General features: G+C 35.1%; 1 protein-coding gene across 2 annotated transcripts in view; it reads left to right on the forward strand.

The window, feature by feature from the left end:
• Window positions 1-15,424, forward strand: part of Abcb1 (ATP binding cassette subfamily B member 1) — a 178,647-nt gene that overhangs the window by 98,158 nt on the left and 65,065 nt on the right. Inside the window, exons 1-3 of one of the 2 annotated variants that reach the window (XM_048785451.1) lie at window positions 99-116; window positions 296-369; window positions 4,928-4,973. In XM_048785451.1, coding sequence (XP_048641408.1) covers window positions 302-369; window positions 4,928-4,973 — 114 coding nt within the window. In that variant the 5' untranslated portion in view covers window positions 99-116; window positions 296-301. Of the gene's footprint in view, window positions 1-98; window positions 117-295; window positions 370-4,927; window positions 4,974-15,424 lie in introns of those variants that run through there. The other variant, XM_015502348.2, reaches the window with a different exon arrangement.

Raw genomic sequence — 15,424 nt, forward strand, 5'->3', positions numbered from 1 at the left:
AAAAAAAAAAAAAAAAAAAAAAAAAAAAGCGAAGAAAACGCCGAGGTAGAGCTGCGTTTGCAGCCAACGAGATCCAGAAAGCGCCGCCGTCCTCCAGGCTCAATCAACAGCTGTGTGTAAGCGCTGGCAGCCCAGAGCCCAGAGAAGCCCATCGTGACCATCATCGCCTGGGCAGTTGGTTCATCAGGGCTAGTGCTCTGCCCTGCCGCACTCTGGGATCCGCTGGGGAGTAGAGGTCAGCCTCCCCTCTAACTCCTAGGGGCTATTTGGCTAATGTACTGTGGTTTCTTCCCAGGTCGCGATGGAGCTTGAAGGGGACGTCAACGAAAAAGAAGGAGAGAACTCCTTGAAGCAGAGCAACAAAAAAAGGTAGCCAGTTTGTTTCACATTTCTAGTTTATAGCGCTTGAGAGATTTGGGGAGTTTGTTTACAGCCTTCAGCCCTGAAATAAATGTTGTTGGTGATTATTATGTTGATCTTAAGATATCCAAGTCAGCCATTGGAAACAGCCCCCACTCTCTCTGCTTAGAGTAGAAGTGCAGTTGGCTGAACTGGACATAGGTTTTGCATCATCTCTAGGTCTTGGTGAGGCTTTTTCCACAGCTTCCTGGCCCCAGACAGGCCAGTACTCACATCCCTTTTTAAAATTTTATTGACTTCTCCTTTACAAGCAATATTGATCGCCCACCCACCAGCACCATATGCTGCTTAGGCTCAGCTCTTGTGGTTTAGTACCTTGCTTCTGATAAACAGCTACTTAAACAATGCATATTTGTGATATGGCCGATGGAACAGAAAGCCAAACTTACATTTAGGTTTTTTGGTGTTTTTTTTTAACTTTAACTATTAGTGACTATATATAAAATTGGTGATGTAATTACAGGGAGAAAGTAACAGGGAGAAAGTAAGTAAAGTTTATCACAGTGGTCTGCCTTTGCAAGAAATATTATACTTCACTCAATAGGTACATTGTTAGTAGAAAGTTGTAAATTGTAAGATAAAACCAATTAGAAAATATATCAATATTATTAGAAAACAAGCTTTTCACTGTAAGAAAACAAAAGCAAACGTGTAAATCAAATAATCAAAATAATGTTAAATATGAATTAGAAACTTCAATATAAATTTATGGTTATTTAATAGTTCATTTTCCATACACTGAAAGGGACAATAGAAATAAGTGCTCCTAATGCCAAATCTTGTTTTTAAATACTGTTGCTCACTAAATGGAATGAGCACCCCATAGAAAAACAGCTAATTTTAGCCAAGTCTTGGGTAGGAAAAATACAAAGAGAGCCTAGGGTACTTTGTGATACCTGAAAACAGGGAAGTGAAGGTTAATGAAGTAGTCAGAAGACACAGGAGGAAGTTTGGACAGGTTTCCTCTGGTTAAGTCTGGGACAATTTGAGCATCAAGGGAAACAATAGCTGTAATTGATTTTGAGATACTGAATACAATATAATTGATGAATCCTTTATAATATTCTGAGAAGAAGGAAACTGAAAGAGGGTGAGAGAGGTACAGAAAATAAAGTAACATTTACAGAAAAATGCAGTGATCGTATTAGAAACTGCATTGTTGTAATTGATCCAGGCAAGAATTATCAATGGAACAATAAACTATTTAGAGAAATTGTAACCAACAGTTATCTCCACAATTCTTACTGATGGGAAAAGGAAAAGGTACCTGTCCAGTCAGAGATTTTTGTAGTTGGCACCTTAACCAAGTGATCAGATTTAACATCACTTTTGGTGGAACAGACTATGTTAAGTTACTTAGCATGTAATGGAATTTGAGTACACAATATTATATAGAGGGTATGTTTGCAAACACTAATTTGAACCCAGTCAAGCTTCTAGACTGTGGTGCTGTCCAACAGAAATATAATGTAGGCTGTACTTATCATTTAAAAATTTCTAGTATCAATTGAAATTAATTTTTAAAAATTAATTGAATAATATTTCCAAAATATAGTCATTGCTACATATAATCAAAATTATTAATAAGATAGTTTACATTCTTTTTTCAAACTAAGTATCCAATTTGGTGTACATTTTTACATATACTGTATATCTTTATTGTACTCAGTTTGGAACAGATATCTTCAAGATGTGGGACAAGTTATATCCAGAAATGTGACAGTCTTCAACTGCTCTTATCTCTTTAAAAGGGTCCATGTCAAAAAAAAAAAAAATAGGGACTTCTAGATTAAGAGAGATAAAAGAGACATAACCACCAAAAGTAACATATGAGTTTTGATTAAATCAGAGTTCAAAAAAAATATAGAAAGCATTTTTGGGAAAATTGAATGTGGATTTGATACTAGATGATATTAAAATTGTTATTAATTTTCATAGATGTGATAATGGTAGGAGAATGTGTGATTCCATATTTGCAACTTGCTTTTGATTAGTTTATCAAAATACTAACAAATATCAGTGTATACTCTCAAAGAGAATGTGGTTAAAAAATTAATAATTGATGAATCTAGATGAGTTATGTGAGTAGTCATTATACTATTCTTTCCATTTTTTTCTGTTTATTTGAAGTGTTTCCACAATAAAAGCTTTACATGTAAACAAAGAAAAAGACTTCAAGAAGTCTTTTGGTTTTTTGACCTTTTTTTAAAAACAGGTAGCTTAAAGAACTATGTTCTTAAGACAGAAACATTTAGGTGTATTTACGTAAGAAGTTTTGAGGGATTTATGGAGGGAATTGGTAAAGAAAATTGCTTGATCCTTTACATGTCTTCATTTCTTCATTAATTATTGGTTCTATCATGGTCTGCAGAAATGGTCTACAGAATTTTCAAATTAGAGACTATTCTTTTTGTTTGTTTGTTTGTTTGTGTTAGAATTTAAACTTTACTTACTTGTTTGTATATGGTTCTGAGGATCGAACCCAGTGCCTCACCCATGCTAGGGAAGTGTTCTGCCATTGAGCTATAGCCCCAGCCCTAGAGACCATTCTTTTTGTTAAGTGATTCCTAATTAACTGTGCCCATCACCATTGACTTTTGGTCTGTTCTTAAAACTGTGTTTGTTAACATAAATTGTGAAGAAGTATTTGGCTCTACTAATAGATAAAGCTGAGATAGAGCACTAACTGGGGATATCTGTATTTGCAAACTTTCTTCATTAAAGTGATGTTTGATGAGTTGCTTGCCTTTGTAGGCACTGTTTCATGCTGCAGGAGTAAGTGAGTAAAGTAGCAGGGGAGAGAGTTCATGTGAAAGTACTTACATGCAGTGCAGCATCTCAGAAGTCTGAGCTCACACCTTACAGCTTTGGTGATCAGAAGAAAGGCTTTGCAGTTTACATCTTAGCTTTTTTCCAGGCGTGGGACCTTGGATAAGTTAGTAAACTCTTCTTGCTCCTCTGTGGTTTTCTCATCTCTAAAAGGACAAAATGTGCCTGGACAGTTGTTTATGAATCATGTATGGGAAGTGCTTGGAACATTCTAGTTCTCCCAAGTAGCATCAGTTTTAGAGAACAAAAAATAAATAAATAAAAAGCTCAGCACTAAAACTCTACTATTTATGGCTATTTCTCTTCTCCCATCCTGGCCCCAGGAATATGGAAACCAGGCCCTTACTGGGAATAGGGTGGAGCCAAACCTGAAAATGTTTGTATATTTATTTGCGTCTAACATTGCTCCGAAGCCAAACATGAGTAAACTCTGGATTTTTTCTTTAGAAGTCTCTTCACCTCTTTTGACCTTGCTTGGTGTAAAGAACAAAGACGAATTTCCTTTTTTTTTTTTTAATTTACTTTTTGAACTTAAAAATCCATGAAAAACTAATGCTATTTTTTTGAAAAAAAAATAGTCTTTTATTGTATGAAAAAAATAGTCTTTTTATTGTATGCAGCTGAAGCTGATTTGTTGTGGTTTGTTTGCTTTCCCTGCCGAGGTGGTAGTTATATACAGTGGGTTACTGAGTTACAGGCATTTGAATCTAGGCTCAAAATGATAACTGAGGTTTTTATGCCTAAGGACAGCGTTTTTGTTTCTAATATATTTTTTAGTTGTAGGTGGACGCAATACCTTTATTTCATTTTTTTTGTGTGGTGCTGAGGATCGAAATCAGTGCCTCATATATGCTAGGCAAGTGTTCTATCACTGAGCTACAATCCCAGCCCAAGAACAGCTTTTTGACAGTTTACAGAACATCTTTTTTGGAGAACAGTTTTTCTAGATTGCATTTATTTTCATAATGGTTCACTTAGGGCTCCAGACATCCTTTCAGAATTAGATTTGTTCATAGAGTGATTGAATTACTTTTTTCCTTAGGTTAGTTAATCCCAACATCTGATTACCTCTGCTCTCCATTAGTACAGGGAATGATTAAGAATAATATCTAGGTAGTAGATAAATAGAATATCTACTGCTGGAACCCATGAATGATTTTAAATTAGGATAAAAATAGGAGACTCATTTTTAGTATATATTTTTTAATTGTAAAAGGAGTATGTATATGTAATCATCATAGAAAATAAGGAAGTATCTAAGGTACAAGTAAGAAAATATTTTTATAGATAGTATCCAGTGGTAATCACATGGTACATCTTTAAAAAAATTTTTTTTTTGTAATTTAGATGGACAGAATGCCTTTATTTTATTTGTTTATTTTTATGTGGTGCTAAGAATCAAGTCCAGTGTCTCATACATGCTAGGCAAGTACTCTGCAAATGAGCTACAGCCCCAGTCCACCACATGCCATATCTTTCTAAGATAAATGTAAGCATATTTATTTTTGAACGTCATAAATGATATACTATTAAATATGATTTTTTATTAAAAAGTACATCATAGACATTTTTCTTTGTTTCAATTGTCACTAAATATAAACTTTGTACATTAATTTGTTAGTTTAAAAAATTTTGTAGTTTTTAAAGTTCTGTGTAACTCCTTTGCTATATTTTTCAGTAAAAAGAAGGCGGAAAAGAAACCAACTGTCAGTGTATTTGCAATGGTGAGTTTTGAATTAATTCACTATTAAAAATACTTTGGTAATTTGACTTTTTATCTATAAAAGAGATATATTATTTGGTGTAATATTTTCTTACATGATTTGATAATGGAAAGGCAAAATGAACTAGTTGGATTTAGCTTATTTTCAGAGGAATGATGATCATAGCTTTGCTGTGTGAATTGAGTTTTGGATTTCAGTATTCTCCTAACTAGTTATGTTGCCAGTGATCTATTACCTCTGGAAATGTTTCTCCCAGGGATGGTCTTTGTCATCTTGTGCTGTCTTTTAATGGCTCTGAAATGCTGGCAGGTTTGAAGTCCAAGTCTCAAGTGCCCATAATAATAAAAGGTAGCAATGGGTTATTTATTACCATGATTTAGCATAGGCCATTGTTTTCTGTTCTGAATAGCTGAGAATCTGGAATCTGAAAACCTTACCATAACTCTTTATTTCCTTTTCTAGTTGCATGATGGTTGTTTTGAAGCTTTTCTTTAATCCCGCTTGGATTAAGATAGGTGTTTTTTGGTGTGGCTGGTTTTTCATAATTTTATTTCCCCGAATCTTTCCTTTTTTCTAAGAGTCCCCACTTAATTGAACTTAGGTGAACTGTTCCAGGGGTGAACCCAGAAGATTAGTAAATCAATTAAGTCTTGCTGCACATACTTTACAATTTACTTTTATACACTAGACATATTTTTAAAATAGAGAGGAGTGGATAGACTGCTATATAAAATGGATCTTGGTAAGTTGAGTATAAAAATAGCTATAAGTAGGAAAAAAGTTGCGTGACTTTTGCATTGAGGACCTTGGTTATCTTATACCATCTTCATTTTCTTGTGCTACATTTGCTCTTACTGTGGCTCCTCCTTTTGTTCTATTTCCACTTCCTTTGAAATATTTGGAAGATGAGACTCTAGATACTCAGACATTCACAATAACATTACTTATATTACCAAATGACAACTTTTGTTTTAGATTTCATACTTACACTCTGTATGGAAAGAAATGTTTATGTTAAAATTGAATTTATTCCCAACATTTAATTTCAGTTTTGTTATTTTGAGACCAAAACATTTCTGTATTTTATAGTTTAGGGTTTTTTTTTCTTTCCTTTTTTTTTTTTTGGCACTAGGAATTAAACTCAGGGCCTCATGCATGCTAAGCATATGCTCTGTCACTAAGCTACACCTCTAGCCCTATAGCTTGATTTTTATTATTTGTACATTAAACTTTTTTTTAAATTTAGCATTCCTATGTTTTATAAAATGTTACAGATTCAAATATATCAGAACTCAATTCAAGTCACAAAAGAATAAAATCTGGAGTTCAAATGTGAGGAAATAGTAATAACACACATATAACACTATGTGCTAGGCATTGTTTTAAGTACTTTATGTAGAAATTCATTTAATCTTTAGGACTCCTTTTGTGGTAGATGTTGTTATTATTACAGTTTTACAGATGAAGAAATTGAGGCCAGGCATTTACTTGTCCCAGGATATACAGCAGGGCCAAGATAGAATGTATTCTAAAACTTTCTATGAAGTACGATACTACTGGGATGGCTTTCCTTATGTCTTTTTCCTGAACAGTGACATAGAAAACAATGAACCTAACTTGTATACAAAACCTTAAATACAAAGACATAATCAGAAAACTTAATGGCAAATGCTGATGTGACTGTATTGCTTACCAATTATAGTTTCCAGCTAAGAAAAAGATTCATACCTGTTAGAGATGGGTTTTTTGGAATAGTGGTAACACTCCCCAGATTTGAGTTTCAGATACCAGTCAAGACCAATTTTGTATGCAGATCTTTCTAAATACAGCAGAACTCTTCTGCTCATGGTGTCTGTTAACTTATTTTTACTATGAAACTTTATCAATTTTGAGAAAGTGATAAATGAAATAAGGAACAGATTTAAGACTTCCTACTGGTCTTTGCTTTATTTATAGCAGGCCTCACGTCAGCATTTATAGAAACACAAAAGTAGAATAAACTTGAACGCAAGTGGGGAAAAGGGACAAGTAGAGGAATTAAGAGAAGGAGAGAGAAAAGTTGGGCTGCAGATTCTGTACAAAATGAACTCCTTAAAGATTATACGCTCCTGCCAGCAGCATACTGCAGATTCAACTCTGAGCTCTCCACAGTATATATCTTATTGAAATATTAATTATTTCTTTCTAAATAGATAATAGCTATCAATGTTAAGTACCAGGCATTTGTTAAGTACTGTCCCCATGTATTATCTCACTTAATTCACACAATAACCCTAGGATGTAAGAGCTGATGTTATCCTTATGTTTCAGATGAGGAAACAGACTCACAGAAGTTAAATAATGCATTTAAAGTCACAGAGTCACATTACTAGCAAGGAGGCAGGCCCAGATTTTGTCCAGACATGCCTTGTTGCTTCTAAAAGCTGTGATTGTTTATGGGGATTTATGATTGGTTAAACTGTTGTCTGCTTATAAAGAATTCTTTGTTAAATGCTGTTACCTTCTAACCACCTGTTAGTGAAGATCTTGTAACCTGGCTCAATATATACTTTTCCCTTCCTGGTCCTTCTACCAACTTGGGTGATTTTTCTGGTTATAGGCATAAACCACTCCTTGACTTTCACCACTGCTATAATCTTACAAACCCACCTGAATTTGGAAATGTTCCCTCTCTGTTTCCCTTGTTAAGACAGAGGGACTATCCAGTTCCTAAAACTATTCACTCACTTGGACTTTGACTCTCATCTCTTTCGCCTTCTTAAGTACCTGATATTATCATTCTTTTTATCTTCAATCTCTGTCCCTGAAGTGGGTTCTGCTCCATCAAGTCTCTTTCATCTTCCTAATGCCCTTGAAACCATGTACAAGAGTCATCTTTGCTTTCTATCTCAGTTACATCTTCCTATCAGTTTTTTTATTTGTTTTAATTAGTTACGCATGACAGTACAATGATCTTGACATATCTAATTTTTGAATTTGTTTTAATTAGTAACACATGACAATAGAATGCCTTTATGCACTTTGATATATCATACATAAATGGGGTATAATTTCTCCTTTTTCTGATTGTACATGTAGAATCACATCATTCATGCAACCATGTATGTATATAAGATAATAATGTCTGTGTATTAGTTTTGAACCTATAGAAATTTGACTTCTGTCCTCAACACTCACAAAATTCAGTGGGCATTTAAAAATTCCATCTTGACCTATTTATAGCCCTTGACATGGTCCATCATATTAGAATCTTCTCTTTGCCTTTGTGATATCAGAGTGTAATGATTTGCTTTCCAGCTATTTGGCTTTTTCTTGTGTCACCTTTACCTATGGTGTTATTGTTCCTCAACCCCATATTGCATGAGCCAGTGACATTATTCTAGGTCTACACAGCTGTTTTTAAAAAAATTTTTTGATCCTCATGTAAAACTTCTTTCTCATTTGAGTCTCTGTATGATTATGTTTTCTTGTATCCATCTTCAGAGGTATCCTCTAAACCCTTCTAATTACTCCTTCATTGAAGACTGTGGCATTTGACTGCTTCAATTTCATTCACCTAGCTCCAGTTATACTGAATATTTCAGTAAAATTATAAATAAGCCTAGACTCAACATTCTTTAGCTTCTTCAGTTATATAAACCTTCAGTTGAGTCCTTATTTGTGAGTGAGAACCTTGGGCTAATCCCCAAGCCTGAAAAGTCTTATTATTACATATGCAAAACTAATAAGAGTAACCTCTTATTTTATCTACGAAGTCATAAACTCTGATGTATTACTCTTTGACTACAATTTCTGCTTCCTTCCACCTTTGCCCTTCCTCTTGGTTATTCCCCTTTTGACATCATATGTGCATCTCCTATTTATGCTTTAGCAAAACATCACTAACTTTATTGCTTAAAACAACACACATTATTACCTTACAGTTCTGAACTTGGAGGTTGAACTGGCTAAAACCAAGGTGTCAGCAGGATTCCTTTCTTTCTGGAGGAGAATCTGTTTCTAGAGGGCACTTGCGTTCCTGAACCTCTGGCCCCCTTCCTGCATCACTCCAGCCTCCTCTACTATCATGTCTCCTACTGCTGATGCTGAGCCTTCTGCCTCCCTCTTAGAAGTAGCTTTGTGATTAATTGGGTCCACCTGAATAACCCAGGATAGTCTCCCCATCCTAAGATCCTTAACATTGATAGTCTCTTTACCAAACAGGAGCGCATATTCACAAGAACCTGGGATTAGGATGTGAAGGGGACATTATTCTGCCAATCACACCTGGTCAAGACTTTACTCTCAATTGCTCTTTTTTTTCTGGGTATTCCTCTTCCAGTTTTTCCCTTCTAAATATCTTCCCATAGTAGCCACATCAAATCACTCAATCCCTTCCTTCAAATTGTACATGTTGTAGAATGTACAATTTGAATGCTTTTCCTTTCCACTTACATGGAATATGTAGAGTAAAACCAAAATTCTATCTTGTTGCTATAAAAGACTCAGCATAATCTGACCTGGTCTCACCTCATCTCTGACTTTATTGCATACAAATCTTCCATACTCTGCTCTTGCCACAGTGTTCATGCTGTTTGATCTTTGAGGCACAGTAAGCTTATGTCCATCCAAGGATCTTTGTGTTTACTCTTTCTGCCTGGAATGCTCAGCCTCAGATCATCACATAACTGTATCCCTCTGTCATTGAGGTCCCTTCTCAGGGACAATCCCTGACTAGCCAGTCTAAACCCACTGGCCATGCTTGTCGGTGGGCCATGGCCCTCTATGATATTTTTTCTGAATACTTAACCACTGATTTCTTGTTCATCATGTCTTCCATTCTCTGAATGTAAGCTGTGAGGGTGGAGTTTTTGTGTTTTATTTAGTGTTGTATATCAATTGCCTAAAAAAGTGCCTGGAACTTTACTAAGTACCTAGATATTGAATGAATATTAAATACCTCTATTCCCTCTTTTACTACTTATACCTGAGTGTAAGCATTATGAGGACAAATGATGTGTCTTAGTCACTGTCATTGTCAGTACCTAGAACCAAGCATGACTCTTATTTTTTAAAATATTTTTTGAATGTTGGATGAATGAATGAATGAATTCACTGACTTCCCTCTCTAACCTGGGAACCATGTTCCCATCTAGCCTGTTGCATGTTACCTAAACCACTTTCCTACCAGCACCCTCTACTTTGCCCCAGAGAGCCTGACTCTTAGTTTTTGGCATTGATTACCCTTCTTTTTATGTAGTTCTGGTTCACCATATCTCTCTTTCCTATCAGTAACTAACCAAATAATTTTTTCCTTTTTTTTAAGGACTCCAATTATAATTAGTTTAAATTTCTCTCTTACATTTCACCTAATATGTTATAACTTTTTGACTGTTTGTCTCTTACAGTCAAGGTGAGAGCCTGAAAATTCTTATTATCACATATGTAAAACCAATAATAGTAACCTCTTATTTTGTGTTTTATATTGTATGCTTCATAAAAAGTTTCTCATATTAAGTCTCATTTTAATCCTCATAAAACAACTATATGGGGTTTTCTGTGTTTATGAATATTTTTCTCAGTTTATAAATAAGGAAATTGAGGTTCAAGGTTAAGAGATGCCACCCCAAAAGGCTCTTTCCTAATAAACTATAGAACTAGGACATTTGATGGTGGCTTTTTCCTACTCAGTATTAGGTTACCACTGTTCTCAAATCTTCTTTCTCTTTTTCTCCAGAAATCAATCTTGCTTCATATAATATAGAAATATGAGATTCTTATTCTCTGGAATTTCTGTCTATTTCTAGAAACTTAATTTTGTCTATATTTATTCTCTCTCTCTTTTTTTTTGTACCAGTATTGAGCTTAGGAGTGCTTAACCACTGAACCACACCCCCAGCCCAAAATTATATTTTGTTTTGAGACAGGATCTTGCTGAGTTGCTTAGGACCTCGCTAAATTGCTAAGGCTAGCTTTGAACTCAGGATCCTCCTGCCTCAGTCTCCCAAGCAGCTGACATTATAGGCATGTGCCACCATGCCTGGCTCTATTTACTCTAATGTTTGTTCCTTCTAGTTCCTTCTGTTTCAGAACCATCCCTTTTGTACCAAGTTTATGATGAAAATTTTCAAGCATAAAAAATAGGATAGTAAAATTCACACTTATGTAGTCATCATTTATAACTTTTTTCCATGTTTCATCTGACATTATGGATTTCATGATATTACATATATAACTAACTTGGTTTATATTTCTTGAAAATTTTTTCTACAAAACATTTTTCTGTATAACATGATGCATTGATCATATTTAACAAAATGAACAATGATTTCTTAATATTGTATAGAGCTCTGTTCATATTCATATGTTCTCATTATTTCCAAAAAAATGTCTTTAACAATTAATTTGTTCAAAGAAGAATCCAGTCAATAATAATATTTGGGTATTATGTCTTCTTAGTCTAGAACAGTTTCCTCCTCTTTTTAAATGATATTGACATATTGAAAAGACTGTACTAGTTGTCTTGTAGAATGTCCCACCTGCTGGACTATTTTGATTGTTTCCCTGGAGCATCATCTAACTTGATCTTCCATGCTTTGTACTTTTTATGGTAATGGTTAGGTCTAAAGATTTTATTACATTCAGACCAAACATTTTTTGGTAAGAAAATTGCACAGGGGATGCTATATACTTCATGTCCATCACATCCAGAAACATCACATGCCAAGGAATTCACTTTTTCATGATGCTAAATTTGGTCATTTGTTTAGGTGATGACAGATTGGACCCTTCCTCATGCACACTGTAACGGGATCTCTACCCCTTGCAACTATGGAGAAATCTTGGGGCATTGTAGGAGTTTTTTTTTTTTTTTAACCTAATACTTATATTATCTACTGATGATCTCCTGCCTCAGGTTCTTGAAATATTTGTTTATTCTGTAGAACATTGTTTCATCCTAACTTACTTCCTACATTTCACCAGTTGTCTCTTTGGAAAATTTACCTATGAATGCAAGACTTCATTAAATAGTCTCCCTTGACACTGAATCCCACTCTAGCAGCTACCCTCTCTCTTCTTCCTTTTGCCCCAAGATCATCTAAATGAGAGTCAACATGCTATCTCTGTTACTTAATCTCTATTTTTTTCTTAATTGTATGTATTTCTTATCTCTTTCTGGATAAACTTATCCACTCCTGTGACTTCTGCTACAAAACTATGCCTCAGACTTTGAATTCTTTCCATGTACTTTCTGAATAGCACTTCCCAGATGAGCATTCAGACAAGACTCAATAAGACTTCTGTCCTCTCCATTCCCTCAAGCCCTTGTCTCTGCCAGCTTGTCCCAGCTTCCTGAAGGGTGTGTCAATATGCTTCTTTTCCATCAAGAAGGGATATGCTCAATTTTTTTTTTTTTTTTTTTTTTTGGTACTGGGGATTGAACTCAGGGGCACTCAACTGCTGTTTTTGTATTTTTTTAAATTTAGAGACAGGGTCTCACTGAGTTGCTTAGCACCTTGCTTTTGCTGAGACTGGCTTTGAACTTGTGATCCTCCTGCCTCAGCCTCCGGAGCCACTAGGATCACAGGGGTGCGCCACTGCACCCAGCCCATGTGCTCAATTTTGTGTCTATTCTGTACAGTGTGCTATGGAAGCCTATGGAGTAGTCATTGCCTAAACTTTTGCTTTATCTTCCTACGTTTTAAACTCTGTGAGGGTAGGGTTTCCATCTTTGGCATTTACTCTCTGGCTTTTATCTGTCCTTGAGACGGCACTCAGCAGATACTTACATGTTGGGCTGCTTGTTTTTATTATCACCAATGAGTAGTTGTGGAGGCAAAATATCCTGTGGTGGTGGTGAGGGATATCTTTGCACATCAGTCATCTTCTTTCCTGTACTGAGGAATTTGCTATTTTACCCATTCAGTAGAGTCTCTAAGATAAAATAAATTGTTTCTGCTTATCTCTCCCCTTTCATTTTTGTTTTTGTTTTTTTTAGAGGAAGAGGATGAATCCTTAGTCAAGATAATATAAGTAGCAGCAAAATCTGGCCTGTGATTCAATAAAACAAAAAAAAATTGCCCAAACAAAAGGCGATGGTGTTTTGGGGTCATGAAAAGTTATGTCATCAACCCCATCTTAACTACTTGATTACATTTTTGAAAGTTAGGAAAGATTTAAATCCAAATGCCTGAGTACTCTTTATATTAGACACTCTTCTTACTCCAAACCCTAACTTTCACTTATCATTTTATCACATAATTTCACTTTCTCCCTTCTGCTTTATGGGCTGCCATTTGCTACTGCCAAGGGCTTTGACACTCTTTGTTTTCCCACTGGTCAATTTGGCACTTACTCCCACTCATTACTACTGCATTTTTGTAGGTTCCTCATTAACTAACTTTAGGATCGGTGTCTGTCTTCTCTTGAAGTATATAAAAGCTCTAAAATCTTGTTTTTTGCTGCTATGTCTTTTGCATTGCCTGATCCATAATCTTTGTTTTGATTTACACTCTCTGCCTAGACCTAAAACTTTTCATACAGTTTGCATGGGTTAAAAACCTGCTGTCTACAGTCACATCCACCTACTTTGGGGTTTATCCTTTTTGGGGAAGAGAGGTGTCAGGGATTGAACTCAGGGGCACTCAACCACTGAGCCACATCACCAGCCCTATTTTGTATTTTGTTTAGAGACAGGGTCTCACTGAGTTGCTTAGCACCCTGCAATTGCTGAGGCTTGCTTTGAACTTACGATCCTCCTGCCTCAGCCTCCCCAGCTGCTGGGAGTACAGGCATGTGCCACCTTGCCCTGCAGTGTTTATCCTTAATTGCTTCCTTGGAGAACCCTGTGCCCATTTTTTATTATTATAATTAACACATATTTATTATGCAAATGAATGGACTTCATTGTGATATTTCCATATGTGCATGCATTATATGGTGATCATCTCCATCTACTTCTACCCTCTCTTTCCTATATTCCTGGCCCCCTTCCTAGTCCTAATTCTACTTTCAGGTCTCTCCCTACCCCTAGATTCCACATATGAGAGAAAACGGGCCATACTTGTCTTTCTGTGTCTGACTTCTGTTACTTAACATGATACCCTCTAGTTCCATCCATATTCCTGCAAATGAAAGGATATCATTCTTGTTTATGGCTGAATAATCCTCCATTGTGTATCATGTATCATATTTTTTTATCCATTCATTTGTTACACAGGCACATAAACTGATTCTATATCTTAGCTATTGTGAATAGTGTCACAATAAACATGGGTATGCAGGTATCTCTTTTGTGTGCTGACATTTATTTGGGGTATATACCCAAAAATGGGATAACTGGATCATATGGTAGATCTATCCTTAGTTTTTTGAGAAATCTCCACACTGTTATTCTATAATGACTATATTAATTTACATTCCCTCCAACAGTGTGTAAGTGTTCTTTTCTCTCCACATCCTTGTCAGTATTTGTTATTTTTCATGTTTTTGATAATAACCATTTGAACTAAGGTGACATGAAATCTCATTGTAATTTGCATTTCCCAGATGGCTTATGATATTGAGCATTTTTATATGTTTATTGGCCATTTGTAATTCTTCTTTTGAGAAGTGTCTATTTGAATCATTTGTCCATTTTTTAATTGGATTACTTCTTTTTGTTGTTAAGTTTTTTGAGTTCTTTACATAGTTTATATATTAATGCTTTGCCAGATGAATAGCTGGCAAAGATTTTTTTTTTCCATTTTGTATGTTATCTCTTTGTTGATTATTTCCTTTGCTGTGCAGAAGCTTTTTAATTTGAGATAATTCCACTTGTCAATTCTTGCTTTTGTTTTCTGTGCTTTTGGATTTCCATACAGAAAATTGTTGCCTGTACCTATATCTTGAAGTATTTCTTCTATGTTTTCCTCTGATATTTTGAGTTTCAGGTCTTATACTAAGGTCTTTGATTCATTTTGAGTTGACTTTTCACTAGGGTTATGGTTTAATCTTCTGCACATGGATATCCATTTGTTGAAGAGATGGTTCCTTCTCTCATATGATTTTGGCACCTTGCTCAAGAATCAGTTGGCTGAAGATACATGGATTTATTTCTGGGATCTTTATTCTGTTCATTGACCAACATGTCTGTTGTTAAGCCAATCCATGCTGCTTTGGTTACTACAGCTCTGTATGTGATATTTTTGAACTCAGTTATTGTGATGTCTCCAGTTTTGTTCCTTTTGCTCAAGATTGCTTTGACTATTTGGGATGTTTCATGATTCTGTTGAAGTTTAGAAATATTTTTATAACTTTATGAAGAATGTCATTGTTATGTTTTCATGGGAATTATATTGAATCTGTAGATTGTTTTGTGTTGTCTAGACATTTTAACAATATATTTTTTTAATTTTTTATTGTTGGCTGTTCAAAACATTACATAGTTCTTGATATATCATATTTCACACTTTGATTCAAGTGGGTTATGA

This window comes from Marmota marmota, unplaced genomic scaffold (assembly GCF_001458135.2).
Source record: "Marmota marmota marmota unplaced genomic scaffold, marMar, whole genome shotgun sequence".
In the NCBI taxonomy this organism is placed as follows: domain Eukaryota; kingdom Metazoa; phylum Chordata; class Mammalia; order Rodentia; family Sciuridae; genus Marmota; species Marmota marmota.